Consider the following 14,079-nt stretch of genomic DNA (forward strand, 5'->3'; position numbering starts at 1 on the left):
CACATGTAAACCAGGACATCTTCTAACGTAGAAAACATGTAAACCGGGACATCTTCCAACGTAGAACACATGTAAACCGGGACATCTTCTAACGTAGAACACATGTAAACCGGGACATCTTCTAACGTAGAAAACATGTATACCGGGACATCTTCTAACGTAGAAAACATGTAAACCGGGACATCTTCTAACGTAGAACACATGTAAACCGGGACATCTTCTAACGTAGAAAACATGTATACCGGGACATCTTCTAACGTAGAACACATGTAAACCGGGACATCTTCTAACGTAGAACACATGTATACCGGGCCATCTTCTAACGTAGAAAACATGTAAACCGGGACATCTTCTAACGTAGAACACATGTAAACCGGGACATCTTCTAACGTAGAAAACATGTATACCGGGACATCTTCTAACGTAGAAAACATGTATACCGGGACATCTTCTAACGTAGAAAACATGTAAACCGGGAAATCTTCTAACGTAGAAAACATGTAAACCGGGACATCTTCTAACGTAGAAAACATGTATACCGGGACATCTTCTAACGTAGAAAACATGTATACCGGGACATCTTCTAACGTAGAACACATGTAAACCGGGACATCTTCTAACGTAGAAAACATGTAAACCGGGACATCTTCTAACGTAGAAAACATGTAAACCGGGAATTCTTCTAACGTAGAAAACATGTATACCGGGACATCTTCTAACGTAGAAAACATATAAACCGGGACATCTTCTAACGTAGAACACATGTAAACCGGGACATCTTCTAACGTAGAACACATGTAAACCGGGACATCTTCTAACGTAGAACACATGTAAACCGGGAAATCTTCTAACGTGGAACACATGTAAACCGGGACATCTTCTAACGTATAACACATGTAAACCGGGACATCTTCTAACGTAGAACACATGTAAACCGGGACATCTTCTAACGTAGAACACATGTATACCGGGACATCTTCTAACGTAGAAAACATGTAAACCGGGACATCTTCTAACGTAGAACACATGTAAACCGGGACATCTTCTAACGTAGAAAACATGTAAACCGGGACATCTTCTAACGTAGAACACATGTAAACCGGGACATCTTCTAACGTAGAAATTATGTAATCCGGGACATCTTCTAACGTAGAAAACATGTAAACCGGGACATCTTCTAACGTAGAACACATGTAAACCGGGACATCTTCTAACGTAGAAAACATGTAAACCGGGACATCTTCTAACGTAGAAAACATGTAAACCAGGACATCTTCTAACGTAGAAAACATGTATACCGGGACATCTTCTGACGTAGAACACATGTAAACCGGGACATCTTCTAACGTAGAACACATGTAAACCGGGACATCTTCTAACGTAGAAAACATGTAAACCGGGACATCTTCTAACGTAGAACACATGTAAACCGGGACATCTTCTAACGTAGAAATTATGTAAACCGGGACATCTTCTAACGTAGAAAACATGTATACCGGGACATCTTCTGACGTAGAACACATGTAAACCGGGACATCTTCTAACGTAGAAAACATGTAAACCGGGACATCTTCTAACGTAGAACACATGTATACCGGGACATCTTCTAACGTAGAAAACATGTAAACCGGGACATCTTCTAACGTAGAACACATGTAAACCGGGACATCTTCTAACGTAGAACAGATGTAAACCGGGACATCTTCTAACGTAGAAAACATGTAAACCGGGACATCTTCTAACGTAGAACACATGTAAACCGGGACATCTTCTAACGTAGAAATTATGTAAACCGGGACATCTTCTAACGTAGAAAACATGTAAACCGGGACATCTTCTAACGTAGAACACATGTAAACCAGGACATCTTCTAACGTAGAAAACATGTAAACCGGGACATCTTCCAACGTAGAACACATGTAAACCGGGACATCTTCTAACGTAGAAAACATGTATACCGGGACATCTTCTAACGTAGAAAACATGTATACCGGGACATCTTCTAACATAGAACACATGTAAACCGGGACATCTTCTAACGTAGAAAACATGTATACCGGGACATCTTCTGACGTAGAACACATGTAAACCGGGACATCTTCTAACGTAGAAAACATGTAAACCGGGACATCTTCTAACGTAGAACACATGTAAATCGGGACATCTTCTAACGTAGAAATTATATAAACCGGGACATCTTCTAACGTAGAAAACATGTAAACCGGGACATCTTCTAACGTAGAACACATGTAAACCGGGACATCTTCTAACGTAGAAGACATGTAAACCGGGACATCTTCTAACGTAGAAATTATGTAAACCGGGACATCTTCTAACGTAGAACACATGTAAACCGGGACATCTTCTAACGTAGAAAACATGTAAACCGGGACATCTTCTAACGTAGAACACATGTAAACCGGGACATCTTCTAACGTAGAAATTATGTAAACCGGGACATCTTCTAACGTAGAAAACATGTAAACCGGGACATCTTCTAACGTAGAACACATGTAAACCGGGACATCTTCTAACGTAGAAAACATGTAAACCGGGACATCTTCTAACGTAGAAAACATGTAAACCAGGACATCTTCTAATGTAGAAAACATGTATACCGGGACATCTTCTGACGTAGAACACATGTAAACCGGGACATCTTCTAACGTAGAACACATGTAAACCGGGACATCTTCTAACGTAGAAAACATGTAAACCGGGACATCTTCTAACGTAGAACACATGTAAACCGGGACATCTTCTAACGTAGAACAGATGTAAACCAGGACATCTTCTAACGTAGAAAACATGTAAACCGGGACATCTTCTAACGTAGAAGACATGTAAACCGGGACATCTTCTAACGTAGAAATTATGTAAACCGGGACATCTTCTAACGTAGAAAACATGTATACCGGGACATCTTCTGACGTAGAAAACATGTAAACCGGGACATCTTCTAACGTAGAAAACATGTAAACTGGGACATCTTCTAACGTAGAACACATGTAAACCGGGACATCTTCTAACGTAGAAAACATGTATACCGGGACATCTTCTAACGTAGAACACATGTAAACCGGGACATCTTCTAACGTAGAAAACATGTATACCGGGACATCTTCTAACGTAGAAAACATGTAAACCGGGACATCTTCTAACGTAGAACACATGTATACCGGGACATCTTCTAACGTAGAAAACATGTAAACCGGGACATCTTATAACGTAGAACACATGTAAACCGGGACATCTTCTAACGTAGAACACATGTATACCAGGACATCTTCTAACGTAGAAAACATATAAACTGGGACATCTTCTAACGTAGAACACATGTAAACCGGGACATCTTCTAACGTAGAACACATGTAAACCGGGACATCTTCTAACGTAGAACACATGTAAACCGGGACATCTTCTAACGTAGAACACATGTAAACCGGGACATCTTCTAACGTATAACACATGTAAACCGGGACATCTTCTAACGTAGAACACATGTAAACCGGGACATCTTCTAACGTAGAACACATGTAAACCGGGACATCTTCTAACGTAGAACACATGTAAACCGGGACATCTTCTAACGTAGAACACATGTAAACCGGGACATCTTCTAACGTAGAAAACATGTAAACCGGGACATCTTCTAACGTAGAAAACATGTATACCGGGACATCTTCTAACGTAGAAAACATGTAAACCGGGACATCTTCTAACGTAGAACACATGTAAACCGGGACATCTTCTAACGTAGAAAACATGTATACCGGGACATCTTCTAACGTAGAACACATGTAAACCGGGACATCTTCTAACGTAGAAAACATGTATACCGGGCCATCTTCTAACGTAGAAAACATGTATACCGGGACATCTTCTAACGTAGAAAACATGTATACCGGGACATCTTCTAACGTAGAAAACATGTAAACCAGGAAATCTTCTAACGTAGAAAACATGTAAACCGGGACATCTTCTAACGTAGAAAACATGTATACCGGGACATCTTCTAACGTAGAAAACATGTATACCGGGACATCTTCTAACGTAGAACACATGTAAACCGGGACATCTTCTAACGTAGAAAACATGTAAACCGGGACATCTTCTAACGTAGAAAACATGTAAACCGGGAATTCTTCTAACGTAGAAAACATGTATACCGGGACATCTTCTAACGTAGAAAACATATAAACCGGGACATCTTCTAACGTAGAACACATGTAAACCGGGACATCTTCTAACGTAGAACACATGTAAACCGGGACATCTTCTAACGTAGAACACATGTAAACCGGGAAATCTTCTAACGTGGAACACATGTAAACCGGGACATCTTCTAACGTATAACACATGTAAACCGGGACATCTTCTAACGTAGAACACATGTAAACCGGGACATCTTCTAACGTAGAACACATGTATACCGGGACATCTTCTAACGTAGAAAACATGTAAACCGGGACATCTTCTAACGTAGAACACATGTAAACCGGGACATCGTCTAACGTAGAACACATGTAAACCGGGACATCTTCTAACGTAGAACACATGTAAACCGGGACATCTTCTAACGTAGAACACATGTATACCGGGACATCTTCTAACGTAGAACACATGTAAACCGGGACATCTTCTAACGTAGAAAACATGTAAACCGGGACATCTTCTAACGTACAAAACATGTATACCGGGACATCTTCTAACGTAGAAAACATGTAAACCGGGACATCTTCTAACGTAGAACACATGTAATCCGGGACATCTTCTAACGTAGAAAACATGTATACCGGGACATCTTCTAACGTAGAACACATGTAAACCGGGACATCTTCTAACGTAGAAAACATGTATACCGGGCCATCTTCTAACGTAGAAAACATGTAAACCGGGACATCTTCTAACGTAGAACACATGTAAACCGGGACATCTTCTAACGTAGAACACATGTATACCGGGACATCTTCTAACGTAGAAAACATGTATACCGGGACATCTTCTAACGAAGAAAACATGTATACCGGGACATCTTCTAACGTAGAAAACATGTAAACCGGGACATCTTCTAACGTAGAAAACATGTAAACCGGGACATCTTCTAACGTAGAAAACATGTAAACCGGGACATCTTCTAACGTAGAAAACATGTAAACCGGGACATCTTCTAACGTAGAACACATGTAAACCGGGACATCTTCTAACGTAGAACACATGTAAACCGGGACATCTTCTAACGTAGAAAACATGTAAACCGGGACATCTTATGACGTAGAAAACATGTATACCGGGACATCTTCTAACGTAGAACACATGTAAACCGGGACATCTTCTAACGTAGAAAACATGTATAGCGGGACATCTTCTAACGTAGAAAACATGTAAACCGGGACATCTTCTAACGTAGAACACATGTAAACCGGGACATCTTCTAACGTAGAACACATGTATACCGGGACATCTTCTAACGTAGAACACATGTAAACCGGGACATCTTCTAACGTAGAAAACATGTAAACCGGGACATCTTCTAACGTAGAACACATGTAAACCGGGACATCTTCTAACGTAGAAAACATGTAAATCGGGACATCTTCTAACGGAGAAAACATGTAAATCGGGACATCTTCTAACGTAGAAAACATGTAAACCGGGACATCTTCTAACGTAGAACACATGTAAACCGGGACATCTTCTAACGTAGAAAACATGTATACCGGGACATCTTCTAACGTAGAAAACATGTATACCGGGACATCTTCTAACGTAGAAAACATGTAAACCGGGACATCTTCTAACGTAGAAAACATGTATACCGGGACATCTTCTGACGTAGAACACATGTAAACCGGGACATCTTCTAACGCAGAAAACATGTAGACCGGGACATCTTCTAACGCAGAACACATGTAAACCGGGACATCTTCTAACGTAGAAAACATGTAAACCGGGACATCTTCTAACGTAGAAAACATGTAAACCGGGACATCTTCTAACGTAGAAAACATGTATACCGGGACATCTTCTAACGTAGAAAACATGTAAACCGGGACATCTTCTAACGTAGAAAACATGAATACCGGGACATCTTCTAACGTAGAAAACATGTAAACCGGGACATCTTCTGACGTAGAAAACATGTAAACCGGGACATCTTCTAACGTAGAAAACATGTAAACCGGGACATCTTCTAACGTAGAACACATGTAAACCGGGACATCTTCTAACGCAGAAAACATGTAAACCGGGACATCTTCTAACGTAGAACACATGTAAACCGGGACATCTTCTAACGTAGAAAACATGTAAACCGGGACATCTTCTAACGTAGTAAACATGTATACCGGGACATCTTCTAACGTAGAAAACATGTAAACCGGGACATCTTCTAACGTAGAAAACATGTATACCGGGACATCTTCTAACGTAGAAATTATGTAAACCGGGACATCTTCTAACGTAGAAAACATGTAAACCGGGACATCTTCTAACGGAGAAAACATGTAAATCGGGACATCTTCTAACGTAGAAAACATGTAAACCGGGACATCTTCTAACGTAGAACACATGTAAACCGGGACATCTTCTAACGTAGAAAACATGTATACCGGGACATCTTCTAACGTAGAAAACATGTATACCGGGACATCTTCTAACGTAGAAAACATGTAAACCGGGACATCTTCTAACGTAGAAAACATGTATACCGGGACATCTTCTGACGTAGAACACATGTAAACCGGGACATCTTCTAACGCAGAAAACATGTAAACCGGGACATCTTCTAACGCAGAACACATGTAAACCGGGACATCTTCTAACGTAGAAAACATGTAAACCGGGACATCTTCTAACGTAGAAAACATGTAAACCGGGACATCTTCTAACGTAGAAAACATGTATACCGGGACATCTTCTAACGTAGAAAACATGTAAACCGGGACATCTTCTAACGTAGAAAACATGAATACCGGGACATCTTCTAACGTAGAAAACATGTAAACCGGGACATCTTCTGACGTAGAAAACATGTAAACCGGGACATCTTCTAACGTAGAAAACATGTAATCCGGGACATCTTCTAACGTAGAACACATGTAAACCGGGACATCTTCTAACGCAGAAAACATGTAAACCGGGACATCTTCTAACGTAGAACACATGTAAACCGGGACATCTTCTAACGTAGAAAACATGTAAACCGGGACATCTTCTAACGTAGTAAACATGTATACCGGGACATCTTCTAACGTAGAAAACATGTAAACCGGGACATCTTCTAACGTAGAAAACATGTATACCGGGACATCTTCTAACGTAGAAATTATGTAAACCGGGACCTCTTCTAACGTAGAAAACATGTAAACCGGGACATCTTCTAACGTAGAAAACATGTAATCCGGGACATCTTCTAACGTAGAACACATGTAAACCGGGACATCTTCTAACGTAGAACACATGTAAACCGGGACATCTTCTGACGTAGAAAACATGTAAACCGGGAAATCTTCTAACGTAGAAAACATGTAATCCGGGACATCTTCTAATGTAGAACACATGTAAACCGGGACATCTTCTAACGCAGAAAACATGTAAACCGGGACATCTTCTAACGTAGAAAACATGTAATCCGGGACATCTTCTAACGTAGAAAACATGTATACCGGGACATCTTCTAACGTAGAAATTATGTAAACCGGGACATCTTCTAACGTAGAACACATGTTAACCGGGACATCTTCTAACGTAGAAAACATGTAATCCGGGACATCTTCTAACGTAGAACACATGTAAACCGGGACATCTTCTAACGCAGAAAACATGTAAACCGGGACATCTTCTAACGTAGAACACATGTAAACCGGGACATCTTCTAACGTAGAAAACATGTAAACCGGGACATCTTCTAACGTAGAAAACATGTATACCGGGACATCTTCTAACGTAGAAAACATGTAAACCGGGACATCTTCTAACGTAGAAAACATGTATACCGGGACATCTTCTAACGTAGAAATTATGTAAACCGGGACATCTTCTAACGTAGAAAACATGTAAACCGGGACATCTTCTAACGTAAAAAACATGTAATCCGGGACATCTTCTAACGTAGAACACATGTAAACCGGGACATCTTCTAACGTAGAACACATGTAAACCGGGACATCTTCTAACGCAGAAAACATGTAAACCGGGACATCTTCTAACGCAGAAAACATGTAAACCGGGACATCTTCTAACGTAGAAAACATGTATACCGGGACATCTTCTGACGTAGAAAACATGTAAACCGGGACATCTTCTAACGTAGAAAACATGTAAACCGGGACATCTTCTAACGTAGAACACATGTAAACCGGGACATCTTCTAACGTAGAAAACATGTAATCCGGGACATCTTCTAACGTAGAACACATGTAAACCGGGACATCTTCTAACGCAGAAAACATGTAAACCGGGACATCTTCTAACGTAGAACACATGTAAACCGGGACATCTTCTAACGTAGAAAACATGTAAACCGGGACATCTTCTAACGTAGAAAACATGTATACCGGGACATCTTCTAACGTAGAAAACATGTAAACCGGGACATCTTCTAACGTAGAAAACATGTATACCGGGACATCTTCTAACGTAGAAATTATGTAAACCGGGACATCTTCTAACGTAGAAAACATGTAAACCGGGACATCTTCTAACGTAGAAAACATGTAATCCGGGAAATCTTCTAACGTAGAACACATGTAAACCGGGACATCTTCTAACGTAGAACACATGTAAACCGGGACATCTTCTAACGCAGAAAACATGTAAACCGGGACATCTTCTAACGCAGAAAACATGTAAACCGGGACATCTTCTAACGTAGAAAACATGTAAACCGGGACATCTTCTAACGTAGAAAACATGTAATCCGGGACATCTTCTAACGTAGAAATTATGTAAACTGGGACATCTTCTAACGCAGAAAACATGTAACCCGGGAGATCTTCTAACGTAGAACACATGTAAACCGGGACATCTTCTAACGTAGAACACATGTATACCGGGACATCTTCTAACGTAGAACACATGTAAACCGGGACATCTTCTAACGTAGAAAACATGTATACCGGGACATCTTCTAACGTAGAAATTATGTAAACCGGGACATCTTTTAACGTAGAAAACATGTAAACCGGGACATCTTCTGACGTAGAAAACATGTAAACCGGGACATCTTCTAACGTAGAAAACATGTATACCGGGACATCTTCTAATGGAGAAAACATGTAAACCGGGACATCTTCTAACGTAGAAAACATGTAAACTGGGACATCTTCTTACGTAGAAAACCTGTATACCGGGACATCTTCTAACGTAGAAATTATGTAAACCGGGACATCTTCTAACGTAGAAAACATGTAAACCGGGACATCTTCTAACGTAGAAAACATGTAAACCGGGACATTTTCTAACGTAGAACACATGTAAACTGAGACATCTTCTAACGCAGAAAACATGTAAACCGGGACATCTTCTAACGTAGAACACATGTAAACCGGGACATCTTCTAACGTAGAAAACATGTAAACCGGGACATCTTCTAACGTAGAAAACATGTAAACCGGGACATCTTCTAACGTAGAAAACATGTATACCGGGACATCTTCTAACGTAGAAAACATGTAAACCGGGACATCTTCTAACGTAGAAAACATGTATACCGGGACATCTTCTAACGTAGAAAACATGTAAACCGGGACATCTTCTGACGTAGAAAACATGTAAACCGGGACATCTTCTAACGTAGAAAACATGTATACCGGGACATCTTCTAACGTAGAAAACATGTATACCGGGACATCTTCTAACGTAGAAAACATGTAAACCGGGACATCTTCTAACGTAGAACACATGTATACCGGGACATCTTCTAACGTAGAAAACATGTAAACCGGGACATCTTCTAACGTAGAAAACATGTATACCGGGACATCTTCTAACGTAGAAAACATGTAAACCGGGACATCTTCTAACGTAGAAAACATGTATACCGGGACATCTTCTAACGTAGAAAACATGTAAACCGGGAGATCTTCTAACGTAGAAAACATGTATACCGGGACATCTTCTAACGTAGAAAACATGTAAACCGGGACATCTTCTAACGTAGAACACATGTAAACCGGGACATCTTCTAACGTAGAAAACATGTAAACCGGGACATCTTCTAACGTAGAAAACATGTATACCGGGACATCTTCTAACGTAGAAAACATGTAAACCGGGACATCTTCTAACGTAGAAAACATGTATACCGGGACATCTTCTAACGTAGAAATTATGTAAACCGGGACATCTTCTAACGTAGAAAACATGTAAACCGGGACATCTTCTAACGTAGAAAACATGTAATCCGGGACATCTTCTAACGTAGAACACATGTAAACCGGGACATCTTCTAACGTAGAACACATGTAAACCGGGACATCTTCTAACGCAGAAAACATGTAAACCGGGACATCTTCTAACGCAGAAAACATGTAAACCGGGACATCTTCTAACGTAGAAAACATGTAAACCGGGAAATCTTCTAACGTAGAAAACATGTAATCCGGGACATCTTCTAACGTAGAAATTATGTAAACTGGGACATCTTCTAACGCAGAAAACATGTAACCCGGGAGATCTTCTAACGTAGAACACATGTAAACCGGGACATCTTCTAACGTAGAACACATGTATACCGGGACATCTTCTAACGTAGAACACATGTAAACCGGGACATCTTCTAACGTAGAAAACATGTATACCGGGACATCTTCTAACGTAGAAATTATGTAAACCGGGACATCTTTTAACGTAGAAAACATGTAAACCGGGACATCTTCTGACGTAGAAAACATGTAAACCGGGACATCTTCTAACGTAGAAAACATGTATACCGGGACATCTTCTAACGGAGAAAACATGTAAACCGGGACATCTTCTAACGTAGAAAACATGTAAACTGGGACATCTTCTTACGTAGAAAACCTGTATACCGGGACATCTTCTAACGTAGAAATTATGTAAACCGGGACATCTTCTAACGTAGAAAACATGTAAACCGGGACATCTTCTAACGTAGAAAACATGTAATCCGGGACATTTTCTAACGTAGAACACATGTAAACTGGGACATCTTCTAACGCAGAAAACATGTAAACCGGGACATCTTCTAACGTAGAACACATGTAAACCGGGACATCTTCTAACGTAGAAAACATGTAAACCGGGACATCTTCTAACGTAGAAAACATGTAAACCGGGACATCTTCTAACGTAGAAAACATGTATACCGGGACATCTTCTAACGTAGAAAACATGTAAACCGGGACATCTTCTAACGTAGAAAACATGTATACCGGGACATCTTCTAACGTAGAAAACATGTAAACCGGGACATCTTCTGACGTAGAAAACATGTAAACCGGGACATCTTCTGACGTAGAAAACATGTAAACCGGGACATCTTCTAACGTAGAAAACATGTAAACCGGGACATCTTCTAACGTAGAAAACATGTATACCGGGACATCTTCTAACGTAGAAAACATGTATACCGGGACATCTTCTAACGTAGAAAACATGTAAACCGGGACATCTTCTAACGTAGAACACATGTATACCGGGACATCTTCTAACGTAGAAAACATGTAAACCGGGACATCTTCTAACGTAGAAAACATGTATACCGGGACATCTTCTAACGTAGAAAACATGTAAACCGGGACATCTTCTAACGTAGAAAACATGTATACCGGGACATCTTCTAACGTAGAAAACATGTAAACCGGGACATCTTCTAACGTAGAAAACATGTATACCGGGACATCTTCTAACGTAGAAAACATGTAAACCGGGACATCTTCTAACGTAGAACACATGTAAACCGGGACATCTTCTAACGTAGAAAACATGTATACCGGGACATCTTCTAACGTAGAAAACATGTAAACCGGGACATCTTCTAACGTAGAACACATGTAAACCGGGACATCTTCTAACGTAGAAAACATGTATACCGGGACATCTTCTAACGTAGAAAACATGTAAACCGGGACATCTTCTAACGTAGAAAACGTTGGAAGTGTTTCATAACATACTGTAGGTCCCAGCAGAGCCAAACCGTGGAAAAGTGTCCCCAGCCCAGTTTCCTAACCACATGGTACCGTCCGTTGAACAGGTCTCCGATCTTCACTGGATAATAGCCACCTGGAAAACAGACCACAGGCCCTAGACCAGGTTCTGCAGAACTTTTGTACTTGAAGAATACCATGATCCCAACGTGGAATCTGGGTATCTCAGGTGATGCTTGGAAACAGATTGTGTCTGAAAAGAACTGATAAACTCACCTTTACAGTAATCTGATGGATCTTCCTGCTCCTCATCATCAGAACCTAGCAGCTGAGTAGGGGGTGGGGTTAACGCTGGAGCGGGTGGAGATAAAGCTGCCGGGGGTGGGGTCTGTGCTTGAAGGGGGGGGGTAAAAAAGTTGGCAGCTGATGATATTATTGGAGGCACATTAAATAGAGAACAGGGAAATTCGAGGGAGTCGAGGAGGGAGGCAGAGGGGGCATACAGGGGGGAGTGGAGGTGGGGTGACATATTGGAGGTAAATGTCATGGTGGTCAGGAGAAAAGGATCAGAGTGTACTGGGCTTATCGGAGGAGTAGGCGGAGTTTCTGACACACTGCAGGCGGCGTTGTGAGCACGAGGTCGGAAGACGTCCGCCTGAGTTCTGGGAGGAGATCCGGAGGCGGTTTGGAAAATATTCTGGTTCCCAGTTGGAAGTGACTGGCTGGGACTGTGGGCGGGGCTTTCTGGATCAACAAGAGGGGATTGGCTGAGAAACTCTGAGCTTTTTAAAGAAGCTTCGGGAAGATCAGTGATGTCCTCATTGGGGGGTATTGTCATGTGGGTGTAAAAAGGAGCACTCTGGGGGGATAACCTGCTGGTTTCATGTGAATCCTCAGAACCGGCTGCTGGACTCGGTTCTGAAGCACTTTGTGGAGGCTGGTCGTTTGTCTTCGGGGAACTCTTTGGGGGTGCTTTGGGGGTGGTGCCATTTGGCTCCAGATCCTGGGGGTCACATAACTCGTCGGGCCTGAAACAGGAAGTCAGAAAGCAGCAAAGATGCAGATTATTTCATGTGGTGATGGAGACGGGTGTAGCTGCACCGTGAGGACAGCTGTGGAGCGGCATACACCCAGCCTTCCCCACACAACGCCACCTGGCAGCAGGAGTGCCGCCCCATGAAAGACAACGACATGGACTCCACCACATGGTAGCTAATTGTTTAACTTTGTTTTTGCTGCAACTGCTTAAAGCAGATCAAAATAATAGCTTTTCATGGGAATAATAAAGATCTGTGACTGTATTTAATGGATGAAATTAAATCACAATGTTTTAGTAGACTCTGAACATTGATAGCGACCTTAATACCGACAGTTCTGAGACGATCTGTAATGATGCCAACTGGCCTGAACACAATGCTCACCTTCTTTACTGGGACAGGGAGGGGACACTATTAATTAACATATTAATGGATAATTACTTAATGTTAATATAAATATATGTAGCTAAATATTTACTAGCACTGATAACATGTTGGTTAAGTCTCTGAGGTTTGTGGCGTCTTGCTTTTGCCTGGTCTGGTCGTGTCTGAAGGTGAACTTTCTGAAGCTCGGCCAAGAAATGAGGTCCAGAGACGTGATTGGCTTATCACAGAAACTGGAGACTCCAGGTTTTATTTTAAATTAAAAAATAAATAAATAAAATGCAACACTTATTTTCTGTTTTAGAAACACTGTGTCATGTTTTTCCGCCCCGCATTTATAAATCCATCTGTCCAAACCTGTCGCTGGACACGCTAAATGTGCACGTGAAGGCTGATTTCATTTGGCCTGATCTGTGTTGAGAACAGAGTAAACATGGCAACAACAACTAATGTATGATCAGAGGTTTACACGCCCTGCACCGGCACATTTAATGAGCCGCCCGCCATGCAGGGAACGTTTGTAGACTCAGCCTGTCGCAACCTGCAGG

General features: G+C 41.3%; 1 protein-coding gene across 1 annotated transcript in view; it reads right to left on the reverse strand.

The window, feature by feature from the left end:
• The window catches only part of LOC306774244 (SRSF protein kinase 3-like), a gene marked incomplete at its 3' end in the record, with an annotated part of 55,856 nt that extends 42,723 nt beyond the window's left edge, over positions 1–13,133 (reverse strand). Inside the window, exons 1-2 of the mRNA XM_079264245.1 lie at positions 12,387–13,133; positions 12,138–12,246 (exon numbers count right to left, since the gene is read on the reverse strand). Of these exons, the coding sequence (XP_079120371.1) occupies positions 12,138–12,246; positions 12,387–12,948 (671 nt within the window). The remainder of the gene's footprint in view (positions 1–12,137; positions 12,247–12,386) is intronic.
• Between the last annotated feature and the right edge of the window lie 946 nt (positions 13,134–14,079).

This window comes from Telmatherina bonti (assembly GCF_933228915.1).
Source record: "Telmatherina bonti genome assembly, contig: scaffold_188, whole genome shotgun sequence".
Taxonomy (NCBI): Eukaryota; Metazoa; Chordata; class Actinopteri; order Atheriniformes; family Telmatherinidae; genus Telmatherina; species Telmatherina bonti.